The sequence below is a fragment of the Mchenga conophoros genome, linkage group LG11, assembly GCF_057382185.1.
Source record: "Mchenga conophoros isolate Kocher_MC1m ecotype Shallow Benthic linkage group LG11, M_conophoros_male_GT1.1, whole genome shotgun sequence".
Classification (NCBI taxonomy): domain Eukaryota; kingdom Metazoa; phylum Chordata; class Actinopteri; order Cichliformes; family Cichlidae; genus Mchenga; species Mchenga conophoros.
Genome location: NC_140536.1, coordinates 37,514,413 through 37,527,252, shown reverse-complemented (window position 1 = coordinate 37,527,252; position 12,840 = coordinate 37,514,413). Strand labels below are relative to the sequence as shown.

At 41.9% G+C, this 12,840-nt stretch overlaps 1 protein-coding gene across 1 annotated transcript; it reads left to right on the top strand.

Moving 5' to 3' along the window:
• The first annotated feature begins 1,057 nt into the window (after positions 1 to 1,057).
• Positions 1,058 to 9,701, top strand: s100v1 (S100 calcium binding protein V1). Its single transcript, XM_085292809.1, has 3 exons — positions 1,058 to 1,243; positions 6,266 to 6,394; positions 8,495 to 9,701. The coding sequence occupies exons 1-3, from the start codon at positions 1,232 to 1,234 to the stop codon at positions 8,663 to 8,665; spliced, it is 312 nt and encodes a 103-aa protein (XP_085148935.1). The 5' UTR covers positions 1,058 to 1,231; the 3' UTR covers positions 8,666 to 9,701.
• Positions 9,702 to 12,840: the final 3,139 nt, after the last annotated feature.

Below are 12,840 nucleotides of genomic sequence, written 5' to 3'. Positions count from 1 at the left end.
TCCAATAAATAAAGTTAATTATTGGTTTTATCCAAAAGTGATCAGAATAAAGTTTATTTATAAAGCACTTTTGCTAAAAGCATCTGGGAATCTGGGTCTTTTCCAGGATGTCAGTAGACGCCACGACCGCCAGCGTGTAAAACTGCACTCCACCTTATCTTTTGGAAGAAAGGTGTTCATCCACCCACTCTCAGAGACTTGGAGAATCGGTGTTAAGGCGGTCCATATGTGACATTAACAAACTTTGTTAGTTTTTCCTTTAATTTGTCACCTCTAACAGGATTCAGTCGAGTTCACGGACCACGTTTAAAACTGGAAATAAGACCCACCCTCCATGTTCTCTTATCTGTAGCTAAACAATCTGAAGATGTTCACCTGAGCACAGGTAACCGAAAGTATTTTGTCAAATAGTTTTGATCATTTAATGTGTCATCTTTGTAAAAACAGCTGAGAAATCTCATGAGTGGAATCTCACAAACACGTCACAGTGGAAACGCATAAAAGTTATGTTTGGCAGGTCCAATCAGCATCTTGTCTCACGTGTAGCATTCACAGTCATTTGGCCAATTTATGCACACAAACAACGTCGCTGACGTCACTGCAACTTCCACACTTTGCAAAACGTCCAGGGGCGGACCGGACGCTTTGGCGGGCTGGATCTGGACCCCGAGCCGCTTGTTTGTCTCTCCTGTCCCAACAGAAACACCGCCAGAGATCTGCTTTTACTCTAAACGTAAGAATGACTTATTCAGGCCCTCGGAGACACACCCGGCTGGTGTGGTCCAGTTCCCTGTGACGGACCTGTGACGCGTCTCCACTGATTAACAATTATAAGAATTTGAGAACAAACCTGAACAGGCTGTTCCAGAAAGCTCATCTTACGCTGCTGTTAGTTGTCAGTTTGGACTGGTCACGTCCCTCTGTGTGTGTGTGTGTGCGCGCGTGTGGGTGGGGCTGATAAGAGCTCAGCGCTGACAAACAAAGAGGTTACACAAAGTTTAGAGGGTCTGAAAGCAGCGGAGGCTCACACGTCCGTGTGTGTGTTCAGTGGGTGTGTATTCGCGCGTGTATCACTGTGTGTGTGGTGAGTGGGAGGACTTTGTGTGACTCTCAGCAGGAAACGTGTAAATCCTCCGGCACTCTCCGCTCGGTGCTCCTCGGTTTCGGTGGTTTTTCAGTTATTAGTTGTTCTTGTTGTTTTTTACTCGTTTTTTGGGACCGAACTTCTGAGATGGAGACTCAGGTAAGATAATCGAACTCCCCGGCTGGTCGATCAGAGCGATCGGCTGAGACGGGCTCGGCGGGCGGAGCGCAGGACTGCTGGGTGTGATCGGGCGCCCAGAGCTGCGCGATGAAGCTGCTGGAGAGAGAAATGATCAAGTTTATGAGGATGTGTGAGACAGAGATGAAGGAAACGGGTCGAATCAAACGGGAACACTGATTTACTTCCAGGTGCGAGAGGTGCAGATTCTCTCCTCTGTCCAGTGTTTGCGTCTCCGTAGAGTTTATTTCTCTGAAAGTAATACAGTAAAAGTAATATTTATGAGAATAGCCCAGGTTAGAACTATAATACCTTAAAGGCTAATTAATGTTCCATCAGTGTGACTGATTATTTTCTATAAATAAGCTTAAAGGCGCTTTAATGAAAGCAGCGCAGTGAAACGTGAAATAATGAGGCCGGCGACCTGAAAATGAAAGCAGCTGCTGCATGCAGATAAAGGACAGCAGTTACTGGAAGCCGAAGCTCTGAAATTCTAGTCAAACTTTTCTTTCCTGGCTCAATTTGAATAAAATAAATGTGGGTTGATGGTATCAGCAAACCTTCCCCATTTGGTTTAGTTTTAAACAGACTGTACATAAAAGATGGCATTGGGCTTTTGGCTCTTCCTGTTGAGTACGTGATGTTTGCCTTTGGGGTTCTGGGGACAGACCTGACCATAGAGCGCTGAGTTATCAGCTAAATGTAGCGAGCTTGGTTCAGCAGCTGCTTTCATAAACTGTACAGGTGCAAAACATGAGCACAGGTACGTGCTGACTGGCTGCTGAAATTTCATTCATCAGAATGGAGCTCAGACTTCAGTCTGTTGTTACACCTAACCACACAGCAGCCATGTTGTTGGTCAGATAACCACATTAGAGATGCTCCAAAACACGGCCCACAGGTCCAGTGAAGCCGAACAGACGGCTGTGTGGACTCCTGTCAGCCAAAGAAGCCACGCCCCTAACTTAGAGCCTCAACAAGTCAATTCACCCAATAAATAAGTTCTTATTTCTTTTTATTCATCTGTGATGAAGGAGGAAATCAGCTACAGAGACTAAAACTGTTTTGTTTCAGCTCTAAAGTTTAACCTTGACTGACTCTTCTTTGGAGCCAGCAGAGCTTTGGTACTTTTGCTCTGACCTCTGGTGCTGCAGCCGGGCTTTGGCCTGGATTTGACTTTGCTCATCCACGCCCCGTCTGCAGTGGCGTTATGCCCTAAGAGTGGGGCTTTCCCACACTGCGTTGGCGTTATTCGTTTTCAAGCTGATATCATTTGTACAGTTAGTTTTATGTCTACTGTTTTTCTGCACACAGTATACAGCAGTTCCTGCAAAATAAAATGGATGGAAGGAAATCCATTACAAGCTGTAAATCCGCTTGAATAAAGCTGTAGTTGGTGCATTTGGCCTCTGGGAGGCAGTGTTGCATTCAGCTTCTACTTTGGACCAAACGCTGATGCAGATTTGAGCTCAGGTTAAACTGACTGAGAATGCAAAAATACAGGTGGAGCCGACAGCAGACCCTTTAAGTGCTCATCTGCTTCAGCTACACCCACCATGCACAAGCAGCTCACATGAACTGGGTGAAGGAGGCTGGACAATCGCATGAAGTGGGTTTTCAGAGGATCTCTGGACTGAGCTGAAGCAGTTTGGACCCTCTGAGTAAAAACACATAAAAGCTGGTTGACACGTTCTGAGTCTCGGCTCGTGTTCAGTCATCTTTTCTCTTTAATTCGCCTGTTAAAGCAGGAGAAATAGTTTTTCTGGTTTGGGATCAGGCAGACTTCTGCAGCCGCCGCCCTCTTTCACAACAGCAGCTGAGCCCTCAGAGGGCCGCTCGGTCTGATCTCATTCAGCTGTTTAACACTTTCTGCTTCGGCCGAGGCAAAGCAAAGCCAAACAGCTCAAACCCAGCCCCGCACACTGCAGGAACCTCATTATGTTTCATTAGAATTTAAAGATTACTGCCCTTATTTTTGTGATCCTGCCCAATCTTAATCAGTTTCGAGCTCGGCGGAAACTTCTGATGTTAATATTTTTGTGTAGCGAACAAATAAAATCCAGGATGATTTGTCCCAGTGTGAAACTTAATATTGTTACTGAAGAGCGTAAATCAAAAGATTTGGTGCAGAAATCGAAGCTTGTGTCAGTTTATGGGTTTATTTTTGTCCACTAAAGAGTAACGACTGATCTCTCACTCAGGAGTAAATGATTAATGCTTCATAACAACTGCAATATGAACATTGGACATTTCAAATAAAATCGAGCACCTTATCAGTCCAGATTGTGATTGGCTGACAGATCCTCGTCCTGTTAGTGACGGGGTGAGGCGCATATGAGTAACAGCAGAGATCCAGTGTTGACACAATGAGTCTGTACAGAGAGGGTGGAATAAAACCCCGGTGCTTGTGAGGAAACACGCTGTGGCTGGGTTGTCCTGTTTCTTTAAACGTGTGCAGAGACCTCGCTGCCTCTGTTCTTTAGCACTGCTGGATTTATCACACGAAACATCATCCCGCTCAGATTGGAGACGCTGATCTGTGATGCTAGAAATTCTTCAGATTCCAGCTTTGTGTGTCATTTAGCTGCACCCTGTAGTTACCCAGGAAAAGAGATATCTTTCTAATCTCCTGCATGTTTTAGTCCATTTGACAGTACTAGTGTACTTGTAGCTGTAATTTACACACGTTCCTTAAATACATCAGATGCTGCAGTCACAGAGGGTGAGTATCAGGACAGATTCTGGCTGTTAAGCCTCAGTTTTAGGGTTAAAGTCAGAGTTTGGGTCAGTGTGGGGGTTGTGGGCGTAAGAAGTCAGTGGAGGTCGTCACAAAGAGCCCTTCCCCGCACACTGAGTGGAGCAGGCACTGCTAACAGATGCAAACTTAAAACCTAAAGCAGGAAAACCCCTGAGTGCCCAGAAACATACCTGCCATGTTTGATGTGCGCTGGATAAAGGCTTGGTGAAACAGAATGTGTCATGGAGGGAACAGGAAACCAGTTTAACAGACCAGCGACCCAAAGTCCCAATCAACACGTTTAAGGAAACGTCACAGTTATATATGCACAGACAACTGAGGGATGAGATCCAGGTGAAGAGGAAGGACAGGTGAAGGGCGTCAGAGTGGAGCGGTAGAGCAATTGTTCTTTATCTGTTTTATATCTGTAAGCTGTCGCTAACATCGGGGATGAAGCCCACCTGTAAAATTACAGCAGGATGAACTGTGTGTGGAAATGTTCGTATCTGCTGCTGACTTTCTTCTTTGGCTCTCGGAGGAGGCGGACGCACTTTTTCTCCTCTCCCTCATCTTCCCTGCTTATGTCCTTGTCTAGTCTCGTGTTTTTTGTATTCCTTTTCCCTGGAACACTCTCTCACAGTCTGTTTCTAAAACATAAAGAGGAATTATGGATTTGATCAACTGGTCCCTAAATGCAACTGACACCCCTTCCTCAACGAGAAGTTTGGGCTCGGGTGAGCCTGAGTGCTGAAGATATCGACCTATTCTGAACCATGGTAACAGGGTTCTGGCTGATCGGAGCTGGCTTGGCCCTGACTTATCGAAGAATAAAGAAAGCGGAACCAGCTGTTCAAACCCCCACAAGGCTGCCCGCTGGGATTGAAGCGATGGGAGAGGCGTGAGTTTCTCAAAATGGGCTCATTGAGTCAGCACGGATAAGATCTTGGAGAGGCTACGGCTGCTGTGAACACTCAGAATAAGATCTCTGACTGCAGACTGGATACATCTCAGAAGGGCTAGCCTGGAATAACATCTCTGGGCACAAATTGGATGACATCTCGGGGAGGCACACTGCCGTGAGTTCTCAGAATCGGCTCCTTGAGCACAAGAAATGACAACATCACAGAACGCAAGTATGGTGAAGCTCGCGGCTCTCCAACGGGAGATTGAGAGACCGGTGTTGGACTGTAGAACTGCTTTGAAATTCATATGAGCTGTTCGCACTAAAGTAAAAAATACCATCACTTCATGCGGAGACCCCTTTGGCACCAGCTGCAAGGCTGGAGCCGAACAACAACTCCCTGATGACGACTGTGTTGAGTCTGTTCCTTCCCGTTCCATGCAAGGCCACCTGGGTTGGCTGGAAGACTGTTTACTTAGCCTGGCAGGACGAAGGACACTGTCTCAGCTGAACTCTGGACACGCACACACAGACATATACTGATAAGCACTCACCGACGCATCACCCTCCCTACCCCGGATCCAACGCCACCTCCAACGCTTACCTCCCCTCTGATGTGGACAGTGGTCCCAGATCAGATGTACACACTGGAACTCTTCCCCATGTTGCTGTCTGTGTTTATTGTGCTGTGGTGTGTTGATATCTGTGCATTCCTGTATTATCCTTCTGTGTTACACATTTCAATGTTTTTTCCTGCTACCTGGCCTGACCTGTCTCCCCAATGTGATGTTTCTGTATTATATGTACGGTCGGCAAGGTCTGTCATCTCGGTTGTGGGCAAAAGACCTGCAACTGACAAATAAAGGCTATCTCATCAATAAGTAAAGTTCAAATCATCAGGATCACAAACACTGGACCAACACAGAGCAGACAGACATGAGAGGCTTCTTTATTATTACAAAGATGGTTTCATGCAGTTTGGTTGTTGTTACATTCAATAAAGTGTAAAAGTGTTCATGTTTGACATGAGATGGTCAAACACACGTTTATCATCGGTATTCGTCTTCACTCGATTTTCTCTCAGGAACAGATTTCAAGATGTTGTCTTGATATCCTGACATTTTTCACGATGATTAAAATCAGCGATCAGCAGCTCTCACTGATTTTTACGTTTGGGAACAAAGTTTCCAGGAATATGAAACAATGTGACTCTGGTTCAGACGTAATCTTTGCCTTTTTATTAAGAAAGAAAGAACGGTTAATTAAAAATTGTTGGTCAAGAGCTTTTGTCAGTCTCTCACTGATTATTGATTCCTGATGATTAATAACAGTATTGCTAACAGCAGCTGTTTTGCTCCTGTTTCAGTACTCAGAGCTGGAGTTGGCCCTCAACACATTGGTCACCGAGTTTCACAAAGCTGCAGACAACGGACCGACCATGAACACCACCCAGTTCCAGTCCATGATCTCCAGTCAGATGCCGGCAATTGCCAAGGTACTGATGACATCACAGCTCGTCTTCCAATCACAAATCATTTAACTCGGTCTCCAAACAAAGGCTGTTTAACCAAGTAAGCAGACTGCAGGAGAACATGCGTCTGTTCCTCGTTAATTAAGCGTGGGGGCTGGAATAATATGCGTCCTCGGTGACGTCTGACGTGTTCGGGAATGCTCACTGCAGATCAGAGACGTTATGACGGAGACAGTCCTCAGAAAGTCCTGAAGGGAAATCTGCACAGATGGTAGAAGTTGAAGTGTTTTTGTTGTGCTTTGGGTTTAAAACCTTATTTGGAACAAAGTCAGCAAAACTCTGATTTTTCTGTCACTTATTTATCCATCCCAGTCCACGCTGAGGGCTTCAACTGAGAAACAGACTTTGTTTTTATACTCCCAATCAAATCATTCCTAAAATAAAAAATCCTTCATGTCTACAACCGAACTAGATTTCACACTGATCCTCCAACATGCTTTTATTAGAAATGACCAGTGTTGATCAAGTTACTTGTAAAAAGTAATCAGTTACTAATTACTTCCCCCCAAAAGTAATCCCATTACTTTACTGATTAGTTATTTTCAAAAGTAATTTCTTAGTTACTTTTTAAAAACATGATTCACAACCTGAAGAGGTGATAAAGCGATAGATCTTTCAGCCCAATTCTACTTTTTCTGCATAATCCATCATACAAAATGTAATCAGATGGAAAAGTCTCTTTTTAAAACTTGTTTTATTAGTTTTAATCTTTTAATTTTATGCATCAAGCAAACATTTAATTATCTGCAACATTCTCTGAGTTGAATAAATTAGTTTAAGATTTAAACCTATTTTCTGCACATTCCAGCACATAAAATAAAATATTTTGTGTGTTTACACTCAGTCCTTCAAACAGATGCAAGTAAAACACAGCAGAAAATAAATAAAGTCAAAGACTCAGCGGTCCTGTTGCTCTATTTTCACCTGTAAAGCAGGAGTGGGGTAGGCGGAGGTTTACCCTGGTGCAGGTGTGCCGCGGTCAGTGGAAGAATCCGCGAGTTTCTCTGTGAGTTTCCCATTACGTCGTAGCTACTCGGTGCTTGTTGGAAGTTTAGGGGTTTTTTCGCTGTAAAAAGAAGTTTTCTTCCCACGCACAGCGGACACTAATGTTTTTGTCACTTTTTATGGAATCAAACTCAAAGTAAGGTCAGTACTTCCACGCTTTAAACGCTGCACGCTCATACTCTCTCTGCACTCGATATATGATCCATTGTTGATCTGCACACAGCTGTTGTCACGAACGTCGCACTCGCTTACGTCACTGTCATGAGACATTCTCGCAAAAAAAAAAAAAAAAAAAATCACGGTTTTAGTAACGCAGTAACGCAGTGTTCCGACGGGAAAGTAACGGTAATCTAATTACCGTTTTTGCAATAGTAATCCATTACTTTACTCGTTACTTGAAAAAAGTAATCGGATTACAGTAACGCGTTACTGCCCATCTCTGGAAATGACAAAGCAACTGATTCCTTTAGCTTAAAGTTTGATGATATTTCTGAAAGTTGTCGTAAAGAATTCTGCTTTTTGTTGCATCACCTGGAAACCAACTGTAAATGCAGTCATCTGCACAGCAGAGGGCGCCGCAGAGGTGATTTAATTATGGGCTTCTCTTCAGCGAACTGCCATCAGTCAGCAGAACGTCCCACGTTAGGTAACAATCAGACTAATCGAGTCTTTGTGCACTGACAGCTCAACGTTGTTTTTAAAGTCTTAAAACAAGCTTAAAACACACTTTGCATGAAAAGAAAGGAAAAAGTGATTAGAGTCAGTATTATGTTAAAAATATTGAATTAACATTACAGCTGGGATAGGCTCCAGCCCCCCCACAACCCTGAAAAGGATAATGGGAAGAGGATGGATGGATGGATGCTTAAGCATACAAGAGAAGCAAAAAAATATGAAATAAAACTCTTTCATGCTAACAGTAATGAAGCAGGTCACATCCTCCTCTCTGTTATTCTGGACCAGAGTTGTTGGAGTGCTTTGTGCCTGAGATCACGCTCCCCTGAGTTTCCACTAAGTGTTTCCAGCAGTGCTGACTGACTTGCTGTTTCCTGCCTGCAGACGGTGGAGAATGAAGAAGGCCTGGGTAAGGTCCTGGAGCAGATGGGTGTGCAGAGCGGCCAGAACATCTCCTTCGACAACTTCTGGAAGCTGATCAACAACCAGGCCCTTCAGCTGTTCGGCACCATGCACAAAGAGAAAGGCACCAAGTGCACCTGCCTGCTGCAGTGAGCTCTGAAGCCAAAACGCCACCACACCTGAGCCCAGAAACACCACACCTGCCGGGTTTCTCTGTGCAGACCACAGGGGGGCGCTGCAGGGTAACAGTGGGACATGAAGACACAAAAGAAGAAGAGTTTTATTGGTGATATTCAAACTTTGTTTGCATTAAAGACGAGTTATAACCTGCAGTCTGTTTCAAACCCACCGAATATACGGAGGACCAAAGGTGACTTGTTGAAAAACAAACAGGCCAAATGAATAAACACATTTGTAAATGACAACATGTTTTTAGAAATAAATATAATTTAAACTTTCATAAATGAAAACGATTTACAGAGCTAAGACGTTCTTGACCAAATACATCACAAAATATATGTAACACTGAAAAGTAACAAATGAATAATAATATGTCCACAAAATACTCAAATAGTAAATTTATTTATCAATAATAATACTAAAATAACACAACATGAAATAGGGAAAATGGATAAAAGGAGAATTATAGTCACTGTTCTGCCTGTATGGAAGTTGAAGTCTGACTCAAACTGATCTCGAATCATAAAATACTGAAATAATATTTTCAAGGTTCTCTAAAGTTAATACATGAATTTAAAATGATGAACACAGACCATGAAAAAGTATTTAAAAGGAATTAAATTGTGTATTTTCTCGTTTGTATTTCAAAGTGTTTTATATGAGTCGTTTTTATCAGCTGTATTACTTTATTTTCATGAAGTCAGCTTTGGTCCTCCGTAGCTGAAGTCGAGCAGAGGGAAAGGTCACCGACATGACTGCACTCTAACAAAAACATGGAACAAGGATGTTTTTAGCTAATCAATGTCTTTTTTAATGTAATCCTGGAGTTAACACAATCTTATAAATTACTTCTCATTTAGACTTCATCTCTTAGCTGAAACTGTGATGTTTTGTTTTTAACATCATTTATATTCACTCTGAATATTACTAACATGTTTTTATTGACTGTAAACCATCTGATCATCTCAATGTTAATAAACCTGTGACTGCTTTTAGTATAACAAACCTACTGCGGTGTGCCGACTGAATTATTATTTTTATAAGAATAATTATTTGTGAGAAAATCAACGTTGGTGTGTATCGGCTCACTGAGTGGACAGGAAGGATGGGCCTACATCCTCAGTGGTGGAGGGGTTGGAGTTTGCTGAGCCCTCACACTTTTATAGGTGGACACGTCCTCTGTGGACACAGCGAGCCGAGGATGACTTATTGCAAAAAAATTGGCTAAATGAACAAAAATGGTGAAAGATGCTTTTATTCATTTATATACATATTTATTTGTAGTCCACATGCATTGACCAATCACGTCTTTGGTTGCATGTAGTTACAGTCCTGTTCTTCTTTTTGTTCACATGTAAACAAAACTGTAAACACACTGATACCCACTGCTATGGCGGCCAAGTCACAAATAGGCTGTAAAAAAAAAAAAGGATGGACGTTGGCGCATCTGAACGTGAAGCTTTGAATCTGCATTCTTTCTACAGGCCAGCAGGGGGCAGCTGGTCTGGTTGGAAGAAATCTGACTGTATAGAAGTGCAGTCTCTAATTTCAGGTCTTACTGAATGCAACAAACAAACAATCTGTACATTTCCACACAGTATATTAGAGTCTGTAAACAAGCCACAGTTACCAGGATGCACACTACATCGTCTTTATTCTTGTAGTGCAATGTGAAGGTTTGGCCAGCAATCAGTAACTAATTACTGATTACTTCCCCCCAAAAGTAATCCTGTTACTTTACTGATACTTATTTTCAAAAGTAATTAGTTTTTTAGTTACAACCTGAAGAGGTGATAAAGCGATAGATCTTTCAGCCCAATTCTACTTTTTCTGCATAATCCATCATACAAAATGTAATCAAATGGTTTTTAAAACTAGTTTTATTTATTTATTACTCATCTAACTTTATGCATCAAGCAAACATTAAATTATATACAACATTCTCTGACTGGAAGAAATTTGTTTAACATTTAAACCTATTTTCTGCACATAAAATAAAAAATTTTTTTGTGTTTACACTCAGTCTTTCAAATAGACTCAGCGGTCCTGTTGATCTATTTTCACCTGTTTAGCAGGAGTGGGGCAGGCGGAGGTTTGCCCTGGTGCAGGCGAGTTGCAGCAGTCATGTCAGTGGAAGAATCTGCGAGTTTCTCTGTGAGTTTCCCATTACATCGTAGCTACTCGGTGCTTGCTCGGACGTTTGGGGGTTTTTTTCACTGTAAAACGAAGTTTTCTTCCCACGCACAGCGGACACTAATGTTTTTGTCACTTTTTATGGAATCAAACTCAAAGTAAGGTCAGTACTTCCACGCTTTAAACGCTGCACGCTCATACTCTCTCTGCACTCGATATGTGATCCATTGTTGATCTGCACACAGCTGTTGTCACGAACGTCGCACTTGCTTGCGTCACTGTCGTGAGACATTCTCACAAAAAAAAAAAAAAGAAAAAGAAAAATTTATTCATTTCATTCTCATGAAAGCCCCTCCCACGGTAAAAGAGAAAATAACAAACAATACAATTATTCAAAACACATGATCATTATGAAAAGGAAAAATAAAGACTGTTATTTTATAAAAACAGTCTTAATCCGGGTCCAAACCCAGCCAAGAGTCAGAGCCAGACTCCAGATCTCAGAGTCTCAATCACAATTGTTGTAACGCGAGATTCTCAGGTCTGAGAAATAAGAAAGACATATTTGCTCACCTTCGAAGAACCTCCAGAGTGGAAGCCAGATAATGGATGTTAAAATTGTAGTAGCTCCCGAACACGATGCAAAGTGCAGAAATGAATGAGGATATGTTTGTGCTGACGAGGTTCCGATCAAGACTCAGCATGTATCATCTTAAGGAATAGCAGGACTGACCTGAGAACAAATTATTTAACAGGTTATATTAATAAGCACTGCAGTACATGAGATTCTATAAACAGTGCAATTAAAAAGAGAGAGAGAGAGAGCTATGAAACAGACTTACCAAAGACAATAATCGTGGGTGTCAGAGACACTTGCTCCAGTTGCACCTCATCTGCCAGACATGCATCTTCTACATGGAAAAGCATGAACTCCTTCTCTTCAAAGTAGCTGAGCAGAAGCAGGACCACCTCTTTCACATCATCTGAGCAGCCACTCTGCCGTCCCCGTATCCTCTGAAGCCTTGCATCAGTCTGAAGGAACGTCTTGCTTTTGCTGACACCAACTGTGGTCATGTAGTCCAGAAGACCTTTTCCCCTTCAAATCCAAGTAATCTGTATTATAGAGGCAGGAATTAGCAGCTGTCCTTGCAGTTTAAGGTAAAAGAGACACATATTTCTGAGATAAGACCGACTATCATTCTCTGGCGTATCAGTGGCTGAATTAGTAGATGACATGGTTTTATGTGAGTTTTCTTAATAATCTGTACTGTCATTTGGGGGCTGAGGGTGAGATTGTACATGTCATCAATACCATCTGGGGAACATGCTTTATGCTTCCTACACTTTCTTCTTTTTTGTAAACACATGCAACCATTCTATAATACTGGACTCATTTTTCTACAAAGGTTTGAACTTTGAGAGAGTTTAAACAAGAGAGAAAAGTGTGGAAATGTTCATGTCTGTCTGAGAAAAGTGTGTAGTGAGGGGTTTTACAGCCTTAAAACATCTATAATAACTGTAAAAAATAAAACTGGCTACTTCGGATTTCAGCTATGGCGGGTTATTTTTAGAACGTAACTCCCGCCATAAATGAAGGACCACTGTACACTAGGGCTGCTCGATTATGGCAAAAATGATAATCACGATTATTTTCACTGAAATTGAGATCTCGATTATTTGACGATATTTATTTAACCCTCACGACCTACTATAGAACCAAGTCCGCCAGAGCTTATATTATTATTATTATTATATTTTTTTTTTTTTTTTTTTTTTTTTTTTTAATATACCTGCTGTAGTGCCATTTGTGGGAGCATTTCAAGTTGCTATACATCAATACAACTGTTATAGCCCATATTGTAATAATATGTATGCATTAAGTCCATAGTAATTACATTAATTGCAAAAAAGTACAATAAACTACAAAAAAATTGAAAATCGTTTTTGGTTTTTTTTTAACATATATTTCTACTTGGAGAAATTTAAGAGGTTTATCCCTCAAAACTTGAAATACA

Bases quoted from the DNA above. Each gene is read 5' to 3' on its own strand.
- s100v1 (XM_085292809.1), top strand. The intron at 6,395-8,494 runs GTACTGATGACA...TCCTGCCTGCAG, and splicing joins AGATGCCGGCAATTGCCAAG to ACGGTGGAGAATGAAGAAGG.